This window comes from Erinaceus europaeus, chromosome 12 (assembly GCF_950295315.1).
Source record: "Erinaceus europaeus chromosome 12, mEriEur2.1, whole genome shotgun sequence".
In the NCBI taxonomy this organism is placed as follows: Eukaryota; Metazoa; Chordata; class Mammalia; order Eulipotyphla; family Erinaceidae; genus Erinaceus; species Erinaceus europaeus.
Window position 1 is genome coordinate 41159718 of NC_080173.1, and position 14480 is coordinate 41174197.

At 49.6% G+C, this 14480-nt stretch overlaps 1 protein-coding gene across 1 annotated transcript in view; it reads right to left on the minus strand.

Annotated features, from left to right (window-relative positions):
• Positions 1-13636, minus strand: part of MPRIP (myosin phosphatase Rho interacting protein) — a 130736-nt gene extending 117100 nt beyond the window's left edge. Inside the window, exon 1 of the mRNA XM_060202494.1 lies at positions 12732-13636. Coding sequence (XP_060058477.1) covers positions 12732-13368 — 637 coding nt within the window. The 5' untranslated portion in view covers positions 13369-13636. The remainder of the gene's footprint in view (positions 1-12731) is intronic.
• Between the last annotated feature and the right edge of the window lie 844 nt (positions 13637-14480).

The following is a 14480-nucleotide window of genomic DNA, read 5'->3' on the forward strand; positions in this document are numbered from 1 at the left end:
AGAGACTAAGAAGCACTGCTCCACCACCCATGGAGTCCTTCTGGTGCTGTCTATGATGCCTCCAGTGAAAACCATACATAGTAAGGTATGCACTCTATCCCTGACTTTATTTCTCTGAATGGTAAACTATAAAGTATGAAGCCCTCCTATCACATGGATGAAGCCTAAAGAAGTTACACTGTATGCAGGAAGTCAAGCAAGCAATCACAGGTCCTGAGGCTCCATTTTCATAGAATTTCTAGAACAGGTAAATCCAGGAGGGCATAAAAAAGACTGTTGGCTATGAGAACTGGGGAAGAGGAGCTTAATAGTTACAGGGTGTTGTGCAGAGATGAAATGTTTTGAACTATGAGTGGTAGTGTTTACACAACATCATGAATATGCTAAATGCAACTGAATTATACACTTTAAAATAGTTAATTTCATGTTGGGGTTTCACCTCAAAAAAACACAAATGCACACAGCTCACACAACCCAGGCAGAGGAGACAGGGACACACAGCTCACACTACCCAGGCAGAGAGGGCTGGCCTGCTCTCCCCATTGCTCACACAATCCCAGCCCAGGCACTGCTCCTCTCTGGACTGCAGCTGCTCAAGGAAGAGAGAAGAATCTACATTTTAAAAAGCCTCTTCCCTGTTTGGTCTTGACAAAGAAGCAGTGGCTGTGAGATTTTTGGAAGGTAATGCCATGGGTGGCAGAGGAAGGAATCCTGGACCATGCATGGAGACACATTTCTGGGGCAGGAGCAATGGACAGAGCCCATGTCCTGAATCCGCAGCCACTTCTCATAGACAGGGAACAGGAGAGGTGGGGAGAAGAGCACAGGAAACCCACATAAGACCAGCCAGTTTAGGCTGAGCTGCACCCTGTCCAGAAACTCATTGCCTTCTGGCTGAGGAGGGTCACACCAGGTCAAAGGTCTCCTGCCCATAATGCTACCCAGCCCACTGAAGACATAGTAGGAAATAGTGAGAGGAGGCTCCATAGGTCTGCTTGTCCCTGCTCAGCCACTCTAAACCACCCGTGGGCAGGTGACAGACCTCTCTCCCCCCACACCCCCTCATTTACCTTATGACCCTAGCTCATGAGGCTGCAGTGACTATAAATGCCACCCTCACAGGGGCCCATTACAATTACACTTGCTTGGAATGATACCTCCGAATGATACCTCCACAGTAAGCACTCCCAGAGAGCATGGAGAGAACTTGCCCTGGGAACACAGCTGGGCCAAGCTGGGGTGGTCCTCTGCTCCCCAGGCTGCCAGCCAGTGGGGTATGCGGTCAGTGGAGCTCTGCCTTCTGGGAAGCACTTGTTACAGGGTGCTCATGGGAATCTTCAGAAGGCTCCAGTCCCTGCAGAGCTTCTGATTCAGCAAGAATGGGGGAGTGTTGGGGGAGGGCACAGTGCAGAAGGATCCAATTGCCCACTAAAGGGCAGATCTCTGCACCACCCCAGCAACTTGAGAGGAGACCTGCTCAGGCCCTGATGGGAGTCTGGGATGCCTGATGCTCCCCTTCTCCAGCTGCTGCAAGGATCCCGGGGCACTGGGATTTTCCAGACACCTGCTTCCAGCCTCCCACCTTGCTCACAGCAACCCACAGACATGGCCATTCCCACAGCAGAATTGGACACTCCTGTTACAGGGCAGGCCCAGGACACCATGTTGCCTTGTACTGGGCCAGGGCTGGGGGTTGGGGGCTATTTGGCTGCTGCATTCTGGAGCCAGCAGCCCATACCCTGTCACATTCAGTCTCAAGATGACGGCACATGGACTCTTGACTTCTACCTATTAAGTTTTTTTTTTAATTCCTTATTTAATATTGGACAGAGACAGCCAGAAATTGAGAGGATACCCCAACACCTAGAAATGAACCAGGGCTCAAGAGACAGAGCACATGTGCACATGTATACATAAGTTAGGGAAAAATATATACCTTAAAGCAAAAGGACACAATAGTTTTCAGTGACCCAATAAGTGCAGCAAGCAAGTAGAAAGACCTTAAGAAGACAACATAAAGTACTTAATCAAATAGTTTCAACTTAGACCTACATACTTTCCTCACCTACTTCCTATTTCACTTCTCTCAATCACTCCAAGGTTAACCTTGTCAAAGTAAGGACTACAAAAGCTGGATAAGGGAAAGAGACTGGCATACTTTAATGATGGCTCTTTAGCTTACTACCAGGCCACCTCATCTCCCAGGGCCCTAGTCAGGGAATCCTGGGATTCCCACACAGACATGATGGGCCTAAACCTCTAATAGATCCCTTTCTCCACTGTCACTGGTCATCTCCATCAGGAACAACATCATAGACCCCTATGGGACCTTGCCCGCAATGTGGATCAACAATGGTAGGGACTGCCCCATTCTCAAAAGGGAGGTTGGGCCAAAATCCTCTGTCACTCAAGAAAGATGGGTAATGGGTACAGGGTAATGGGTGCAGCCTAAAACATTCCTAGCCATGACCACAGAATGCAAGCTCAGACCTACAGGGATGCAGAGGTTACACAGGCTCCTGCACTGAAAATAGGCTCCAGATCAAACCGATGGGATTTACAGCTAATGGTATTTATATGTTTTTCCCATATTGTTTCTCCTCCATGACCCAGCTTTGTAGTACTATTTCCAACCCTAACACCATCTCCCCAGATAATACATTTGGCCCACCTGCATGTTAGCTCTCAGGCTCAGGCAAAAATCAGTAAAATCAAGGGCCTATTGGGATATACCTAGAATAGACCTACTAACTTTGTCCAAAATCTTATCTGCTATATTCTTGCTTTTACTTTCCAGATTATTAAATTATTTGTTCTTTCTTATATCTTTTTTTTTTTTGCCTCCAGGGTTATTGCTGGGGGCTCAGTGCCTGCATTAGAATCCATTGCTCCTGGGGGCCAGGCAGTGACTCATCTGGTTAAGTGCTGACATTACAGTGCACAAGGACCCAGGTTCAAGCCCCTGGTTCCCACCTGCAGGGGGAAAGCTTTACAAGTGGTGAAGCAGGGCTGCAGGTGTCTTTCTTTCTCCTTCTCTATCTCCCTATCCTTTCAATTTCTTTCTGTCTCTATCCAATAAAAAAAAAAAAAGAAAGAAAAAGAATCCACTGCTCCTGGAGACTATTTTTTCCCTTTTGTTGTTCATTGTCGTTGTTGTTATTGTTGTTGTTGGATAGAACAGAGAGGAATGGAGAGAGGAGGGGAAGACAGAGAGAGGGAGAGAAAGATAGACACGAGCCCCCCACTCCTCACCTGCAGGGGTCACTTCACAAGTGGTGAAGCATGTCTGCAGGTGTCTTTCTCTCCCCCTCTCTGTCTTCCCTATCTCTCTTAATTTCTCTCTGTCCTATCCAACAATGACAGCAATAACAATAAACAACAAGAGCAACAAAAGGGAGGAAAAATAGCCTCCAGGAGCAGTGTATTTGAAGTGCAGGCACCAAGCCCCAGAGATAACCCTGGAGGCAAAAAAAAGGAAGGAAGGAAGAAAGAGAGAGAGAGAGAGAGAAAACCCTGCATCATTGCTTCACCACTTGCAAAGCTTTCCCCCTGCAGATAGGGACCGGGGGCTAGAACTCAGGTCCTTGTACATTGTAACATGTGCACTCAACCAGGTTCACCATCACCTGGCCCCCTCCTGTTAAAAATTCTTTAACATCAAACAGGAAAGCTATCAGAGAAGGGAATGGGATGTGGAGTTCCGGTGGTGGGAATTGTGTGGTATTGTACTCCTCTTATCCTATGGCCTTGTCAGTGTTCCCATTTTATAAATAAAAACTTAAAATATATATTTAACATCATTGAGATCTTTACACTTTAATCAAAGCTACGCAAGCCAACTATGGCCGCTCTGGTCCCCAGGGATGAAGAGAGGAAGCTGCCAGGAGGAGCTAAGCTTTTGTTCCTAAGGTGTGGAGGAAGATGGAGGTTTGGGGTAGCTCTTCCCATCACTGAGATGGTTGCTCTGTGGACCAGAGAGGACCTGTGTCCATTGATGGAGCACCTACTACACACTGAGAACCTTCAAATCGGGCACTTCTCATCCTGTAATAGCAGAGGGTACTGCCTCTTCCACCACCCTCACAGGGATCCAAAGACTGGGACTTGGGGTATCATAAGAGACCCTAATTTTCAAAAGAGACAGAAACTTGAACTCTAAGTGGCTTGCCCAATCAATATCAAAAGCAGAGCCTGAATCTATGCTGGGAACCCTCTTCTAAATCCTCAGTCTTCAGTCTAATGAAAACTGGGACTGGGTCAGAATTCTGGGTCAGAGCAGGGTCCCAGGAGAAAGTCAAATGTACCCCAGAGCAATAGAGCCCAAAATCTCCTCAAGCCCCCAACTGCACACCAGTCTGCAGAGTACGGTTGTGGGTGCACACCGGCACACCCAGGGGCCATGGGCCTGTTCTTGGTTTATCCAAGGACCCACTCCTGGAAGTGGAAGCCATGCCTGGAAGTGTGTCACAGAGCCTGGTTGTGAAAGCTGGGGCTATGAGAACCAGAGGTAAAGGATAGGATGACTTCCTGAGTGCAGGTTCTTTTTTAAGTTGTGTCCATGGTGTGGGAGCTGACACAGGCCGGCCAGCTATCTGCAAGAGGGGGCCACTCTGGGGCTCCTAGGGCTTAGAACCTGCACAATGCCCTGCCAGGTACCACACCACAGCAACTAAGGAATCTAAGGCCTGTTCCTGACAGCAAAGATTAGTGCTGTTATCAGACAGGGAAAACAAATAGGACTTTGGAAAAACCCACACTCGCCTTCCTATGACCCAAACAGGTGACTCCTTTCTGGGGCTTAGCTGCTCCACCTGCCTATTGAGGGTAATTCCCTTTCTGCTTCACAGTGGACTGGGTAAGAGCTTGGGGGGTATAACCGGTCCCCCAAGCCACTGCCAGCACTTCCAATTAGAAGCACTTTACAATTAGAAGCTCACTGAACCTTTTCCATCTATTTTGCAGTCCTGTAACATCCAATAAAAACAGCCCCAAGTTTCCATGTCCAAGCAGCCTTCCCTGGGGAGGAAGTAATGGCTGTAACTCAGCCCAGTGTCACAGCCACTGCTGGGCAAGTCAATAACCTGTGGGGTTACCATCCTTCTGAAAAGCCACCCTCACTCCTCCACCTGCGGCCATGCTCCCACCAGTCCTGTATCTCCCCTGCTGCTGAAGCTACCCCAAGAACTTGGTTCAGGATGCCTGACTCAATGCATTGAAGGCTGGTACCCCATCTAGCCAGATCCTAGCCAGACCTCCAGTTCAGTGCAGCCTGCAAGCCTCAAGTCAAGCATGAGGGGATGAAGGAACAGAAAGGGTTATGGGCTCCAGGCCAAAGCCAGGCTGTGGTTTCATGTGCCCCGGGATGACCCTGGCGGAGAAAACCAGCAAGCGGTTTGGAAGATTCCAGTTCCAGTCTCCAGAGACGAAATGCCAGCAAACCAACCCACTGGGTCTCATGTCCCCAGAAGAAAGGATAATAGGAGGAGACCAGGAGGGCTGAGTCTTTGGGGCTCCATTATAGGGTGGCTGTGAAACTGACATTTCACAGAGCTTTTAAATGTCAAGACTGGAGGGTTCATAGAATCTAGAGCTGAGAATCCGGACCCCATCACTCCCACAGATGACTGGATGCCCCCACATGCCCCAAGTCCCTCAGAGCCAGGCTACTGCTGAAGCTCCTCTGAGGAAAAAGCACTGTGGCTTCCTGGAAGTCCAACCACTGCTGACCTGGTCCCAAGGTGTCACTTCAGATGGGGAAGTAGGGCTTGAGAGTGAGCTTCCAAGGGAAAACAAAACAAAACATGTTTTCTTAGGCTAGGAGCTTCCCACAGAGGCTCCTGAGCACTACCCACTACCCACTACCAAGTGGCAATACCCACTGTCTTCCCTTAAGACTAAATAGGAACCTCAGAGTAATTTAAATACTCTGAGTTGCTTTAGCTTAACTAACTGGTATCAGGATCCCAGGAAGCAGGGGGTTGCCCAAATGAGGGCCATCACTGAGGAGAGGCAGCCAGACCAGGGTTCCCTGGGGCTCTGGTGAGCCTTAGGCCTGAGCAGTGATCCTGTCTGTTTCAGCAGCAGAATGTAGACAGGATACAGGGGAGACAGAAGTGAACTTCCGGGTCACCCTGCACAGCTGTGTTGAGAGCAGAGCATGGATGGTTGACTATAGTCCTGTGTGGAAAAGAGGAAAACATGGTGCAAAGGATGGGGTGATGGGCTAGAACGCAGGAGCAAGAAAGCACCTTGGAGGAGACACTCGGCCTGTATCTCCTCCACTCCCCAAGCACAGGCCTGCTACTCCTGGGCAGGGCTGGGAATCAGAACCCCATAACCCTCAAATATGAAAGCACACACCCTCCCCACCCCACCCCCCAAGTCAGCAAAAAGACACCAAGGACAAGAGAGGGAGGAGAGATGCAAACAGGAACAACAGGTATGAGAGGACCAGCATTCCAGAAAGCCTCCCAAACACAGCTGCTTCCACAGCAAGGCAGACCCACAAACAGAGCCCTCCCACCACCTCCCAGGGCTCTGGAAGTGGGCCTGCCAGCTAGGGCACTGGTCACTCAACATCTGAGCCAGAGGCGCAGTGAAGGTGAGAGAGAACATAGTAGCTGACAGGATAAAGTGATGATACTGGGGCTAGGCTCAGGAAAATACAGCTGTAATTCATTTCACCTGGCTCTATATTACTAAAATGGCAATCAGGACATTGTGAGTTAGCTACTTGGTGCTCACAATGGTTCTATTAGACAGGTTAATTTAACATGGTGGGTTAATGAGCTCTGCTCAGCAAGCCAAATCCAACACACTGGCTATTTGCTCAAGGCTCCCAAACTAAGACTGGCTTTCCCACTTCAGAACAGTCATGCAAGCACCTATACAAACCCCTTGACTTCCCTAATGGTCTACAAAGCCTAAAATATTTAATATCTCGACATTAAAAGGGGGCAGGGGCCAGTGCCTGGTCTAGACTCTTTTCTCCCTCCTATAGGGAAAAAAAAAAACATTTCACAATGAACAATTCAGTGGCATTTAGCATGTTCACAATGTAGCATAACCAGTGTCTTTAATTGTGCAGCATTTCCTCTCCCCCAAGCAGAACCCTAGTCCCACCAGCAGGTGCTCTCTGCCTGCTCCCTCTGCTAGAATCTGGCCACCGGGAAAACTGCTTCCTGCACCTACAGCTTTGCCTATTCTGGCCATTTTATACAACTAGAATTCTATGCTGTGCACCCTTTCATGTGCGACCCTTTTGCTTAATATCATAGTTTTGAGGCTCAGTCATGTGGCAGCATGTCTCAGCACCTCCTTTTTTACCCCTCTTATAGTATGAAAATGCCAGTGTTTATTCTCTGAACTTTGATGGACACTTGAGTTGCTGCTGTAGTTTGGCTACTGTAAATATTTATGAACTTACTATGGGCATTTGAATAGAGCATTATTTGATTTTAAGACCTGTTTTCAATATTCTGGGCATACACAAGGGTCCTATGATAGTTCATTTGAGGAACTAGCAAGCTGTTCCACAGCAGCTGTACCATTTTACATGCCCATGAAAAGTCACCAGGGCTCCAATTTCTCTATATTTTCATCGGCACATTACTTTCCATTGTCTTTATTACAGCCATCCCAGTGGCATTTCATTTTGGTTTTGATTTGCTGTTCCCTAAGATTACTGATTTTGACCATCTTTTCACATGCCCATTGGCCATTTGTTAGTCTTTTGACATAGCCCCTGACCAAAAAAAAAAAAAAAAAAAAAAAAAATCTAACAATCTGTATAAAATATAAATCTGCTAAAAAGAATAGGCATGAAATTTCCCATTCCTACTAAGGTAAACATTAGTTCCACACCCTGGAACTTCCAAATATGTTACTGGAACAAAGACAAAGTTGATGAAACAACTCACAGAGACAAAGTCCTAGTACCCCTCCCAACCTCTGTCTGGGGCTTCTACCCTCAGGTCCAGCTTAGTGGGCATAGGTGCGGGTACAGCATGGGCAAAAGTAGACCACAAGGGCTAAGAGGAGACAAGTACTTGAGGCAGCATAGGGGGCGTTACACTTGACCTCCTCTCTTACCTGATGACATAGCCAAAATGTCGCACCAAAACAGCAGTGGACCCAGACTGGAGTTTAAATTTGAGTGCAGTGATTCCTTCCTTCAACAGTAGACCAGAGTGGCAGGAGCAGGCAAGAGAATGAGACACCATGTCACCAGCCCCAGAGAACCAAACGAAGGCTCGGAAGAGGCCCAGGAGCTGAGCAGCCTGAGCTCTAATCTGCTGCTCCCACTCGCCACCATCTCCCATAGTGCCTCTCATGTTACTGCACAGCCTCCAGAGTGACTGCATTCACCCTAGGACTTCAGAATTCCCACCCTGGCACCTTCCATAAACCGGACTTCTACCTCCATGACACCAAAACTACTGTTATTTTTTACTCTAAGCCTACCCCCGGCACCAAATGACTCCAAATCAGTTATTCTTGATCTCTAATAATGGAACTTTATCCATCCAGGTGCCTCCAATCCCAACACTGACCCATCAACATCCATCCCTCGTGTCCAGCCCTCTCCTTGCTCTGGGGAGTCTGTGGCTATCATTCAGCTGGACCACTTCAATGAGGCCTATACTAGATATTCTGCCTGTAGTCATTTATTTTCCTAAAATACAAATGTAATGGATTAAAGAACCAAGTATGAAAATTAGTACAAAATAACTAAGAACTTATCAGAGACTATTTTATAACCTTGGAGTGAAGACCTACACAAGCATGAGATTCAACTATTGGGTTGTTGAAAAGGTCATGATGTATTTTTGCAAAGAAAAACAAAGAATACGGGAGTTGGGCGGTAGCACAGCAGGTTAAATGCACGTGGTACAAGGACCGGCATAAGGATCGTAGTTCGAGCCCCCAGCTCCCCACCTACAGGGGAATCGATTCACAAGCAGTGAAGCAGGTCTGTAGGTGTCTACCTTTCTCTCCCCCTCTGTTCTTCCCCTCCTCTCTCCATTTCTCTCTGTCCTATCCAACAGCGACAATAATAACTACAACAATAAAACAACAAAGGCAACAAAAGGGAATAAATATAAAAAAAAAGAAAAACAAAGAATACAACATGACTTTTCCGATAACCCAATACAAAGACAGCCATGTCAAATGAAAAAGAAGCGTGACCACAATAAAAGTGAAGAATAACCAAAAATACCTACAATCCTCAGCAGGGGCTAGAACAGGGAAATTAATATCTAGAGCAAACCATTGCCAGCAGACCAAATGCTGCCAGCTGCATTGTGAATAAAGTTTTATTGAAAGTCACCAACCTCACACAGCAGCTTTTACACTGCATTGGCATGAAACACTGCCAGAGTTCACACAGCCCACAGAGTTAAATATTTACAATATGGCCGAGTGGTTATGCAAACAGACTCTCATGCTTGAGGCTCTGAGGTCCCAGGTTCAATCTCCTGCACTAACATAAGCCAGAGCTGAGCAGAGCTCTGGTGAAATAAACAAACAAACAAACAATATGGCCATTTACAGAAAAAGTCTGTAGGGTAAGATAACATAGCATTTTATATCACAAACTTGTATGCCTGAGGTGCAACAGTTCCAGGTTTAACCTACAGCACCACATAAGCCAGAACTGACCAACTCTCTGGTCAAAAAAAAAAAAAAAAAGTCTGTGTAGCTCTGAACTTCAGCATATAGAGAAAGCACTACAAATCAATAAAGAGGTGGGATGCTTAGAGGAAAGAAAAGAAAGCAAATACAAACAGACTATCCACAAAAGACATCTGATAAATGTTTTAAACAGGCTTCACCCCTCTCTTGGTAATTAGGGAAATGATTAAAGAATTAAATCATTTGATGAGATCTAATCCTGGCAGTGGCATGAGGCAGCCTTTTTTGGAAGGCAGTTGGTGATATCTATAAAAAAAAATTAATGTGCTGAATGTCAACCCAGTCTTTCTATTTTTAGGCTTCTTCCCCCAGAGAAACGCTTGCCTGCATGCACACACATACCCAAAAGCATTCAGAAGGCTGTGTGAACTGAGGCTGTCACTGTTTATAACTGCCACACCCAGAAACCATCCATATGGTTAAACTACAGCATATCCCACCAGGTACAACACAGACCAACTAGGATATATTTATATGTGATGCCATGAGAAAACTGTCAGCATGACAATTAGCAGAAGAGGTATGTATATTTGGTACCAAAAAAGGTTTCAATTGTATGTCGACTCATCTGTAGTGAAATGCACACCCTTAAAGGGCCAGCATGGGGACAGGGAGCCAGCTCACCCAGCATAGCATGAAGCCCTGGGTTTGAGTCTAGACATCACAAGGGAGCACCATGGACAGTACTAGGGCAGTGCCAAGGATTGTGGAGCAGTGCTGTACCTGATTCCTCTCTCTCCTCCCCATCTCTCTAAAATAAAGAGGGGCCAGGAGGTGGATAACTGATTGACTCAACACCTGTGTGAGGCTCTGGGTTTGAGCCCCAGCAGCACATACCAACACCACTGGTGGTACCAGAGAAACTCCATGGATAGTGGAGCAGTGTTACAGTGTCTCTCCTCTCGCCTCCCTCTAAATGAAAACACAGAGCCCAGGAGGCCATTAACTGTTTTCACATGCACAAGGTTCTAAGTTCATTCCCTGGTGTTGTATAGATAAAATTGCAAACCAGGGGAGGTACTCAGTAGTGGCATCATTCATGTGAAAAGCAGTAAAAGACTGCCAGGTACCACTCATCTTACTGTGGCTCACTCTTAATTCCAGCAGCGAAAAGACAGCTATCAGGATCAAACTCCCTGGACCTCTGAAGCGTTTTCTGCACCCCTTGGATGTGCCCTCCCATCCCATGGTGTGTTCATGGAATGGCCACAGCAACCCTTAGCATAAGTTTGGGTGGAGGCGTGGGGTACAGAGGCTTACATTAGGTGAGTGGCTCTTTTCTATGGGCTTTGTAAATGTACATTAAAGTAGCTAGTCTGTGGGAGAGGCTACTGTGCCTGTGGGGAGTGGGAGGTGGGAGACATAAAACAAAACCCAAAGCCAGCAGACAAGCTCAGATCAGAGTAGGCTCAGGGAAACATGTGCTCCTGGGACCGGATGGGACATCTCAAAAGTTGGTTGGTGACCTCCAATTGTTAAACAGGAAGGCCTAGATGTCCCATTAAAGGGGGTGGCCTCATAGAGTGCTGATCTCTCTCAGCCTAGATGGTCTAAAATAAACTCAGAGCAGGGAGGGGCAGCAGGAAGCTGGGACTGGGGGAGACTGATGGGAAGGGATTGGCTGAGGTTTGCTAATGAAGCCAGGAGGATGAGAGTGTAAGGCTGGGGGAGGGCCGGATGCAGAGACCAGCAGCCCAGGCTGTTGGCAGCAGCCCTGGGTCTCCCTCCTCTTTCCAGAGCAGTTTCTTCCTGGAAGATCCCAGGAGGCGGAAGGCTGACTGAAGTTCTCCCAGCACACACAGTCCCCCCCTCATTATTTCAGACACTACCAGTTGGTGACTGCTTTGGGGCAGTACTTAGGCCTGTTTCAAAACTCAAAATTCAACTCTGACTATAACAAAAGAGCAAAGCACTTTAAATCAGTGACACCCCTCCAATCCAATTAATCATCAACAGATTTTTACTAAACTCAATCTCATTATGCAGATTCCATTCCCGTCTATCTCAATTTGAGAAGCAGAAAACAGGCCCTGCCAGGTGTAAACATCTCACTTTCCCATTTTGACAGCTGCCTGGAGTCGCCAAGCTGCTCTCAAAAAAGCCTTTGCCAATCCCAAAAACATCCTGTGTCAGAGTGGCCAATTCTGCAGGCAGCTGTTTGTTTTTTAATTATAAAATTTTTTTTCACATGTTCAAGCATCACTGCTTGCTTCTCATGACAGCTCTGGTAAAGGAGGATAGCAAGGACCCCTGTTCACAAGTTACAGGAAAGGAAAAGAAAGGATATCACAGAGGCAAAGGTATTTGCTCAAGGTCACCCAGCTCACAGTGACAGCTGGGAGTGGACACAGCCTCTTTCCTAAGTCCAGTGCTGATATCCTCATCACATAAACTGCCTCCCATGAACAGATATCCAGCTGAGAAGAGGGGTCCTCCCATCAGTGTGTGTGTGTGTGTGTGTGTGTGTGTGTGTGTGTGTGTGTGTATGTCCCTCCTAAATCCGAGGACCCTTCGAGGAAACCAAGTTGTCTAGCTGCCCTTCCTTAGCTGGTCCAGCCTTTGGGTCCTAACACTCTAGACATTGGGGTCTGGAGTGTTTGGTTAAGCTCTTGGGCTCCTGGCTGTTGGGAACTGGCCCAAGAGTAAGGTACAGAGTTCCAGACTGTGGCCTGCCAGGCCATCTCTCTCGGCAGGGCCATGTAAACAAAGCAGACCAAGGAATGCTTGAGCAGCACTAGAAACAGCCAGACCAGAACACTTCAAAGCAACGTCTGTCTAAGGGGCTCTTCTGCAAAAGGAGTGGCGGCCACAACTGGGTCACCAGGGACTGGAATGTGAAGGGGACTCCCAAGCCTCTTTTGGGAAGGCTGGAGCCCAAGGAGGGAGTGAGGAGGCTGTATACACAGGCCCAGGAAGCCAGGCTTGGTCAGGAACCCAAGTCCCCATGCCCTCCAGGAGTCCCCAAGCAACCGGATACAGAGGTCTCTCCAGGGGGCAGTCTTGGAGGGACTACTGCAAACTCCTCCAAGTCAGACCTGGCCCTAGGGTCTGTGCTGTGAGTCTGATGCAAGTTTGGGAGCCACCAGCCTCATCCAAGGACCTCCTATGACAGTTAAGAGCAGGAGATCGGCTTCCTCCAGGCCCGCGGGTCTCCTGCAGCCTGACCAAGTAGCAGGATGGAGCGGGGAACCTCCAGCATCCCCAGAAGTAGCAGCAAGGGGCGCTGGGGGTTAAGTTCACATGCAGAAGCCCTTCCCCCTCCTTCCACACCCAGCCTCTCTGCAGACGCTGACAGTGATTCGAAAAGGACAGAAAGCCAGACGCGGACGCCGCGGGTGGACATGGCCCAGGCCCAGCGCAAACTGCGTCTGGGGCCGGGGGGGGGGGGGGTCCTGAGAAGCACCCGCAGGCGGCCCATCCTCCAGAGGAGAGGCAGCGTCTCTGAGTCACCCCAGGCCGGGCTCGGGCCGGAGCGCAGACTGAGCCGCGCTCCTGTCCGCGGGGACCGTCCCTTTGTCCCCGGCCCCGCCCGCCCCCGCCGGCGCTCACCTGCGTCAGGTCCTCGTCGTTGAGCAGATGCGACTCGCGCGGCTTGAAGCAGTTCTGACACTTGCTCTTGTTGAAGATGTTGGCCTGGAATTTCCTGCACGGGTTCTCCTTGGCGGCCGACATGGCCGGCGGCGGCGGGCGGCGGCTCAGCACGGCATGCCCGGCGGCCTCCCCGCCAAGGCCTTGGCCTCACAGAGCGCGCGCCGCCCGCCGCTCCGCGCCGCCGCCCGCCCGCCACGGGCCCATGGACGCGACCCCGCGCAGCCGCTCCTCGCTCCGCGCGCTCAGGCTCGGGGTCCCGCCAACCCGGGGTCGTGCCTGCCGCCGCCCTCGGCTCCCACCGCCGCGGCAAATGGGAGCGGAGCTCTCGCGCGCTCGGGGCGGGCGGGAGGGCGCGCGGGCGCGGGGCGGGGCCACGGGGCGGGGAGGGGACACGCCCCCCCAACGCGAAGGACCGCGCCTCTGGCCAATGGAAGCGGCGCGCTCCATTAACAAAGAAAGCTCGGGGCCAATGGGGCTGGGGGGCGGAGATAAGGGCCGCGGGCTCTAGGTGAGCTGCGTAGGCGAGGGGCGGTGGGGACGCCGGCGTGGGACGTTCAGGTTTGGTGGACCGGCGCCCGGGCCGGCTGGGGCTTGACAGCTGCGGGGCTGGGGCGGCGCCAACCCACCTCCAGGCCGCCACTCTGCAGACCTGTCCCGCCCATAGTGGACTCTTAAGCCCAGCTCTGAGTGAATTCGCTTAGTACCTACTATGTGCCACTCCGCCACCACCCTCAATAGTCACAGTCAGCATTCTGAGTGAGAGCTGCATAGTGTTCTAAGCCCTGGAAAGGCATTAGTTCCTTGAACATGAAGGCTCTGCATCATCACCAGCCCCATTTTACAAGGGAGGCGACAGAAGCAGCAAAGTTAAGAAACAGACGGTTTCAGGGGATGACTAAGAGAAAGCCATCCTTGAAGAGCTGTCAGTTCTATTATGGGAGATTAGCGAAGGCTGCCTCCACACCAGTTACCCAGCTAGGCAGGTCTCCCGCCAGTGGGTGCTTGTGGGATTAAGATTCAGTCACCTGGAGTGTTGATGCCTAGGAATCCAGCTGTCGCCCTGGTCCTCCACTGTCCAGTCTCCTGGTACAAATACCAGTTGGGTAGAAGACTGGGGGAGAGGCACAGACAGAGAGAGAGGCAGGATCTATGGGTGGGTATATGCTCCTCGTGAAAATGAGAGGCTTTTTTCA